The sequence below is a fragment of the Nicotiana attenuata genome, unplaced genomic scaffold (genome assembly GCF_001879085.1).
Source record: "Nicotiana attenuata strain UT unplaced genomic scaffold, NIATTr2, whole genome shotgun sequence".
In the NCBI taxonomy this organism is placed as follows: Eukaryota; Viridiplantae; Streptophyta; class Magnoliopsida; order Solanales; family Solanaceae; genus Nicotiana; species Nicotiana attenuata.
In genome coordinates this window covers 12,691-21,302 of record NW_017676392.1, presented here as the reverse complement: position 1 = coordinate 21,302, position 8,612 = coordinate 12,691, and the positions used below count along the sequence as shown (strand labels likewise).

At 39.3% G+C, this 8,612-nt stretch overlaps 1 protein-coding gene across 1 annotated transcript; it reads right to left on the bottom strand.

The window, feature by feature from the left end:
• Nucleotides 1-1,031: 1,031 nt before the first annotated feature.
• On the bottom strand, nucleotides 1,032-2,696 carry LOC109220978 (zinc finger BED domain-containing protein RICESLEEPER 2-like). The gene is made up of 2 exons (XM_019385445.1): nucleotides 2,546-2,696; nucleotides 1,032-1,966 (listed from the first exon to the last, which is right to left on the bottom strand). The coding sequence occupies exons 1-2, from the start codon at nucleotides 2,694-2,696 to the stop codon at nucleotides 1,032-1,034; spliced, it is 1,086 nt and encodes a 361-aa protein (XP_019240990.1).
• Between the last annotated feature and the right edge of the window lie 5,916 nt (nucleotides 2,697-8,612).

Genomic DNA, 8,612 nt, shown 5'->3' with positions numbered 1-8,612 from the left:
CTTGGACAACATGGGTAACAAACACTAATAATTACGAGCAAAACATATAAAGATAAAATTCTTTTCTTTTTTGCTTTTGGTCATTTTGATAGTTTCAGCTTCTCGCCTTCAGCAGCAATATCAGTATTGACACCAGCTCCATGTAAAGAGAGGTTTTTTCATCATCTATACCACTCAGCAGCAGCATCAGCGATAACACACCGCCAAGAACTTTTTCCTCAGTCCTCAAACACAGCAACAAATATACATATGGTGAAGCAATGTGAAACAAACTCATAAAACCCCCACCATAATTCTTAAGCAATTCTACGAAGGGTAAAGCAAACTGAAACCACTGTTTCATCTTTTCGTTTCTAGTTACTGGTGGAAAAACCTTATCGAACCAACTCGTAACTTGTTCACCAAAATTCTTAAATAGTTGTAACCACTTGACAAACACAGTCTATTAACCATGAAGAAAAAACTATGAGTTTTACAAGGAACATTTAACAGCTACAAGTAGGCCGAAACCATACTTAAATTCAAACAGTACCAACAACAATAAAAGCAGATACTATAAATTGAAACAGTAGCTATGTGGCAATCCAAATTTGAGAGGAACAAAAGGGAAGTAAGCATGTCAAGGGTCTCATAGTTGCGATAAACCACTTGAATCCGGCTTGTCCTCTTCATCAAGCAATGTTGGACATGAAACTTGATCAACGGTTGAAGTCAAACCTAAAAGGAAAAATGCATAGTTCAATGTATCCAATATCGTATTAAACTATTGAATACCTATTAAGACAATAATGAGAAAATTACTTACCATTTAAGTCATTCCATAACCACATGCGAGCACAAATTAAAGCATCCAAAGTAGTAGGGTGGAGTCTACTCCGATGCGGGCTAATCAACCTCCCACTAGTGCTAAATGCCGATTCTGAAGCAACACTAGACACGGGAATGGCTAAGAGATCACGAGCCATTTTTTGCAATGTAGGAAATTTCAATCCATTTGTCTTCCACCAACTCAAATTGTCAAATGAAGGGGTTCAAGGTAGTAGGTCTTCTTCTAAGTACATATCCAACTCTGATCTTTTCTCCACGGTAGCTCCAGTTGAAGCTACAAATCTATCAAAGCTCGAAAGCTGATCACCCTGAGTAAAACTAGTGACTTCACTAGAACTAGATGCTAATGAATCATGTGGAGCAGATAATTTACTCTTATAATCTTGAAAGAGATCATAACAATTGGATCGAACTTCTTGAATTTTTGTTGAAGCTTCTTCACCATAAATTAGTGGAAGAAAGAACTCTACCAACCTCATCTTGTACCGTGGATCAAAGAATGCAGCTACTCCCATCAAAATATGCACATCATCCCAATATTTTTTAAATTTCAACAACATGGCAGATGCCATATCGCTAATCAAAGGATTAAGCTCTTTCACCCAAGCTTCCAATTCTAGTTTAATTTCACAAACTTTTGTAAAGTATTGACTAGAAGTTGGATATTGAGTTCCTGAAAACTGTTCAGTGATATGATAAAAAAGTTTGAGCTTATCAGAAACATCTTCTGCATTACTCCATTGCTCTTCAGTTGGATACGACTTATAATTTGTGTCAGTTAGACTCAACTTGTTAAACACCTCTTTGTATTCTATAGCTGTTCTCAACATTAAATATGCTGAGTTCCACCGAGTAGGACAATCATACTCCAACTTCTTATAACAAGAACAGTGAACCAAACGTGCGGCTTCTTCAAACCTCTCAATTCTGCCAGCTGATCCAATCCAATACAAGACACTATCACGCACTTTGGTAATACTATCTCCTATCACTTTTAACCCTTCTTGCACAATCAAATTTAAAATATGTGCAGCACAACGCACATGAAATACTCGACCAGTCAACAACAAATCATTTTTATTGAGTTTCTCATCCAATAAAGTTTTAATCATAGCATTGTTTGTGCTAGAATTATCAACTGTGATAGTTCATACTTTTCGTTCAAGATTCCAATCAAACAAACAATTAACCAAAGCACCACACAAGGCATCTTTATCATGTGGAGCAGGGACATAAGTAAATCTCAAAATATGACTTTGAAGCCTCCATGAATCATCAATGAAATGACCAGTAATAGCCATGAACCCTTTTTTGTTACTATTGGAAGTCCACATATCGGTTGTTATTGCAATTCTACTCGTGACTTTCTCCAATAACATAGAAGTTTGCGATTTCTAATTGTCAAAGATTTTTATTATGTCATTCTTGATTGTATTCTGGAAACCATCTTAAACATAGGTTGAAGACTCGCAACAAAGTTCCTAAATCCCACATGATCAACTATAGAGAGTGGATACTCGTGTAAAATAATGGCATGTGCAAGCTTTTTACGTGAAACATCTTGATCAAAATAACCACCCCCTGTATCGCCCTCATTTTGTGCATCTCTTGGCCTATTAGGACACTTAAGCATGTGATCTAACATAGATTTTGTCCCACAATTCCTAGCATTTTTATACCGGCGATCGTAATACTTACAAGATGGAACACCCTTAACCTTCACTGGCTCGAAATGATCCCATGATTTGGAATATCTCCTTTTTTTTCGGTTCAACTTCATCAGGTTGTGAAGGCCGTTGACTCTCATCGTCTAAGGAAATAGCATTAGAAGATGAAGCTGGTAGATTCTCTTCAATTTGAGATGCCATGATTACCTAAAGCAGAAAGTGCATCAAGCAATTACCATACTTTAATAATGAACTTAATTCTCTGAAACAAGAAACCACAAATACAGATCTCGGAATATTCAAGAAAGATGGGAAGTTACTCTTTTGCACCACACAACCTGTTATTAGCATTCAAATTATAGCCAAAAGCAAATAATATACAAAGGAAACAACAGATGTGCAAATTATTTTAAAGTTTGCCTCATCACTTCTAAAATTGCATTATACAGATTATTATTTCATTAAGCAATACAAATCCCATAATTAAATCCAAGAGGATGAACTACAACAGAGACTTTGCTCCTTCTTTTCTCCCAAACAGGGATAGTAGAATACATAGATATCAGACAATACATGCTGACAAGCAGCTGTATTTGTTGAAGCTCTAAAACAACATTAGGCGTGCCCTCGTTACAGTTCTCAAAGAAATAGAAAAGAACTCAAATTCTTCGTATGCCTATTAGTCGAGAGCATGCCTATGCCTGCCTACAGAGTATCTTCATACACAGAGGTGCTGAAATCGTTGAGGGCACTATACTTTCTGTTGTTTTCAAAGAACCCCCTCCCTGAAAACCAAAACCATTGTAGCAAAGTACAAAAATAATAAAATTATACAAAGATCGAGACTTTCATTCATTAGAAGGGAACTGAAAGCAGTAAGCATGAAAGAAACTTAGGCGACTGTATTAACTAGTGCAAAAGCAACATTCATATTCTGAGCGATAGATTAACTATTGCAAAAGCAAAAATTTTTGGTTTTTTTCAGCAAAACATTCTAATATTCTGTTGTAACTTTGAACATTTGAGTTGGCCCGTCATTTCCCTTCGGGGTCATCCAACAAAATGAAAAATTTGTCCCTTATTTCAAAACATCACTCTACTAAGCAAAAAATCAAACACCTCGTAGGCGGCAAGAAATATCAGGAAACATAGCAATAAAGCTAAAAGCCAAGAGAGAAATAAGAGTTGTTACAACGGAAAGAGAAGCTGAAAGTAAGAGAGCGTCACCTTGAAACTTATTGTTGTTGGAGATCGAATTTTTCCTGGAAGATTAGAAGAACTGAAGGGAAGGGTTTCTGACTTTTTGCTTTTGGGTTGTCCTTTGGAAGAGCCGACGAGGGCAGAGTGATTGAAATGTGAAATGGATTCAAAGAGGGATTGAAAAAATCAATAAAACACGCGGGTCATTTCTATTTTACCCGATTCATCTATTAATTCGGACCTTGCCCTGCCCTGCCCCAACCTATTAATTTTTAAAAAAAAATAACATTTTACCCTGCCCTGCCCTGCCCTGCCCCATTTAAATTTTCCCCTGCCCCGCCCCATTAATAGTATACCCTGCCCCGCCCTGCCCCGCCCTGCCCCAATTGCCACCCCTAAGTCGTTCACGTGCTCAGCCCAAAGTCAGATTACAAAAGATGACCTAAAAATGTGAAAAGAAAGTATTTATACTAGGCCGAATTTTCTGGACAAAAATACCCCTGACGAGGTAATGCGGTCCGCACAAAATGCACCGTGGATCACGCTGAGGCTTTTTGGCTTGATTTTGCTATCTCTAAATCTGGCCGGGCCGCACAAAATGCACCGCGGCCGCGGTGGCTTCAATGTGGTCCGCACAAAATGGCTTGCAGACCGCGCTGGCTTCAATCTCCAATTTTCATAACTATCTGAATCTCATCTCCGCGGACCGCATAAAATGCTTTGCGGCCGCGGTGAGGCTACTGCGGTCCGCACAAAATGGTTTGCGGCCGCAGTGCTTGAGTTACCAAAACTGCACCTTTCTGAATCTCATCACTGCGGACCGCACAAAATGGATTGCGGCCGCAGTGGATCTGTTTCAACTGTGCTTGGACTTGTCCTTGGTACTTGTGCATGTTTCACTCCTTTTTGAGCTGGTTTTGACTAATTGTTACCATTTTGACCAAACCCTGCAAACAAGTACGACATGTAAGCCTTTGGGACTATTTTGTATACATTTTTAATCAAAACTCAAGTAAAAAGGAGTGTAAAATGAACTAGAATCCCTAGTTATCAGGGTGCCCCGGTCCTGTTTGTCAAGAAGAAAGATGGGTCCCTCAGAATGTGCGTCGACTATCAGTAGTTGAATAAAGTTACCATTAAGAACAAGTACCCAATGCCAAGAATTGATGATTTATTTGATCAACTTCAGGGTGCAAACTACTTTTCAAAGATAGACTTGAGGTCGGGGTACCATCAGTTGAGAATCAGAGAAGAGGATATATCTAAAACAACCTTTAGAACTCACTACGGGCACTATGAATTTCTAGTAATGTCTTGCGGGTTGACAAATGCCCCAGCTGCATTCATGGACCTCATGAACAGAATTTTCAAGCCATTCCCGGATACCTTCATTATCGTGTTTATAGACGATATTTTGGTATACTCTAAGAGCAAGGAAGATCATACAGAACACCTCAGAATAGCCTTGCAGACCTTGAAAGAGAATGAGTTTTATGCCAAGTTTTCAAAGTATGAGTTCTGGTTGCAGTCAGTGTCATTCTTAGGCCACGTGGTATCGAGTGAAGGCATAAAAGTAGACCCTCAGAAGACACAAGCAGTCAAGAACTGGCCTAGGCCGGCAACGCCAACCAAAATCAGGAGTTTCTTGGGGTTAGCTGGCTACTATAGAAGGTCTGTAGAGGGGTTTTCCTCACTTGCAGCTCCATTAACTAAGTTGACTCAGAAAGCAGTTAAGTTCCAGTGGTCAGACGCTTGTGAGTAGAGTTTTCAAGAGTTAAAGAAGAGGTTGATCACTACACATGTGTTAACCTTGCCGACAGGTTCGGGTGGATTCACAGTGTATTGTGATACCTCTAGAGTTGGTCTTGGTTGTGTTCTTATGCAAAATGGAAAAGTCATTGCTTATGCTTCCAAGCAGTTAAAGAATCATGAAAAGAACTACCCCACACACGACTTGTAGCTTGCAGCACTGGTCTTTGCATTAAAGATATGGCGACACTACCTTTATGGCGAGCATTCTGAAGTGTTTACAGATCACAAAAGCCTCCAGTACATTTTCAAGCAAAAAGAATTAAATTTGGGGCAGAGAAGGTGGCTCGAGCTTTTAAAAGATTATGACATCAATATCATTTATCACCCGGGCAAAGCTAATGTGGTAGCAGATGCACTTAGTAGGAAGTCAACGGGTGTCTTGGCCCATCTTGCAGTGCAAAGGCGAACTTTGGGTCGAGAAATTCAAAAATTGGCAAATGATGGAATTAGACTGGATGAGATCGAAGAAGGAGGTACAACTGCTTGTGCCTTAGCGCAATCCTCTCTAGTTGCACATGTTAAGGCTAAGCAAGACGAAGATCTGTACTTAGTGAGGTTAAAAGAAGGAGTTAGAAATAAAGAAATCACTGTTTTCACTCTAGGAAGTGATGAAGTTTCGAAGTTGAATGATCGATTATATATACCTGATGTAAATGGTCTTAGGAAGGCCATAATAGAAGAAGCTCACAGTTCGAGGTACTCTATCCACCCAGGTGCTACCAAAATGTATTTGGACTTGAAAGAGTTGTATTTGTGGAAAGGCATAAAGAAGCAAGTAGCAGATTGTAACGACCCGACCGGTCGTTTTAAGCTCTAGCGTGCCATTCAGCAGTTTGAGGCCATGAGCAGCTTCATTTCAGGTATTATGACTTGTACGCGTGGTCGGAATTGAATTTCGGGGAGTTCGGAGTTGATTTGGAAAGAGAATTCTCATTTCGGAAGCTTTAAGTTGAAACAATAAGCTAAGATTGGATTTTTGAGTAAACGACCTCGAAATTGGGATTCGAAGGTTCCAGCAGGTTCGTATGATGATTTCGAACTTGGGCGTATGTCCGGATCGGGTTTTGGAAGACCCGGGAACATTTTGGCGCCCATTGCGGAAGTTAGAATTTTAGAGGAATTTCATAAGTTTGGGTTGAAGTGCATTTCAGGGTTATCAATGTCCGTTTGGGATTCAGAGTCTGGGAATAGCTCTATATGGTGATTCTGGAGTTGGGAGTGCGATCGGAAGTGAATTCGAAGGTCCGTAGGTCATTTTGAAGTCATTTGGCTAAAGATAGAAATTTGAAGGTTTTTGAGAAGTTTGACCGAGAGTTTGACTTTTTGATATCGGGGTCAGATTCCAATTCCGAAAGTTGGAGCAGGTCCGTAATGTCGAATATGACTTGTGTGCAAAAGTTGAGGTCAATCGGACGTGATTTGACGGGTTTCGGCATCGAATGTAGAAGTTTGAAATTTCAAAGTTCATAAAGTTTGGATTGGAGTACGATTCATGATTTCGGCGTTGTTTGATGTGATTTAAAGCCTCGGCTAATTTCGTATTGTATTTTGGGACATGTTGGCAAAATTGGTTGAAGTCCCGAGGGTCTCGGGTGGATTTCGGAAGGCTAACGGATCGATTTCGGAAATTTGAAGCTGCTGAAAATCTGCTGCTTTTTCTGCTGCAGCTGCTGTTTTGGACAGCAATGGTGCAATCGAGGAGGCTACTTTGGAAGCTTATATCTCGAAATCGATAAGGAAACTGAAAATTTGCAAAACAAAAAAGTTGTTGCCCTTGCATTCTAGTTTCCAGAAAGTTAAACCATTCATGATTTGGATATTTTATCAGAAAGTTATGACCGATTCACGACCCAAAATTCACTAAAGGTCGTGATGGCGCCGGACGCTACTGTCAGGCAAGCCAACTACCATTTACTAGCAATTTTTCATTTTAATTATTTTGAAATAATTTCCTTTAAACAAATAAATAATAAATAATAATCTCCACTGAATAAATGAGGATGTCTTTACAAAATTTAACTACTGAAATAAAATCCCGTGATCATCCCAGAACCTGGTGTCACAAGTACATGAGCATTTACTAGTGAATGAAATAAAATACAGTAACTGTCCGGAATACAAGTGGACAGAAATGAAAATACAATACAATACTCTGAAGGAGACTCTGCTAACCGCGGGGCGTCTCGATAATACAGCTCACCTAAGTCTCCGTACAAACCATGCCATTATGCCACTAAGCCACTAGCCATACATAAACCTGTGCAACAAAAATGCACAACAAGTGTAGTATGAGTACGAAAACAACGTGTACCCAGCGAGTATCCCGTCTAATCTCGAAGAAGTAGAGACGAGAGGTCGACTTCGACACTTACTAGTGATCCATTAGTAATATATTATTAATGCGAATAATCATGGATTTATTAAGAACGACAGTAATTTTAAATAAGTCACGAACAAGTAAAAGTTCCTCTTTATATTAAAAGTCTTCGGATTCACAATTCATAAATTTTCAATTATCTCAAGCCGGGGAGAGAAAAATATCAATATCAATAAATCTCAAGGCAAGCGATACAAGCATGCGCAAATCATGCCGAGGACGTATGGCCCGATCCAACAATACTTAAATTGTGCACTGTCAGAGGGTCGAATTGCGCGAACCATAGATGCATCTATTTAATCTATCGAGGCGCTCGGCCCGTTCCACAATAGATAAACACATTCAAACAGTCAAATCAATAATTCATCAAGGAGCAAATATTCAGGAAAAGACAAGTTTCTCTTTTAAAAGTCAAGAAATCACATCTAGCCTTTTAGAAATTCATTTACAAATTCGATATGTTTTAAGCATTTTTAAGTTTGTCAACAAGGTTGCAAGTATTACAAGTAAGCATGCTTTTTGGCCCTAAACTACCCGAACTTAAGCATAATAGTAGCTACGCACGGACTCTCGTCACCTCGTACGTACGTAGCCTCCACAAATAGGAGCACATAACCAATTAACTCACCTATGGGGACAATTCCCTCTTACAAGGTTAGAAATGAAACTCACCTCGCTCCGAAATTTCCATAACCAGCTTCAAAGCCCTTCCAACGACTCCAATTGAT

Excerpts from the sequence above, each read along its gene's own strand:
- LOC109220978 (XM_019385445.1), bottom strand. The coding sequence starts at position 2,696 with ATGGCATCTCAAATTGAAGAGAATCTACCAGCTTCATCTTCTAATGCT. Across the intron at positions 1,967-2,545 it reads ATCATTTCGAGCCAGTGAAG|TTGATAATTCTAGCACAAAC; the intron begins GTTAAGGGTGTT and ends GAACTATCACAG.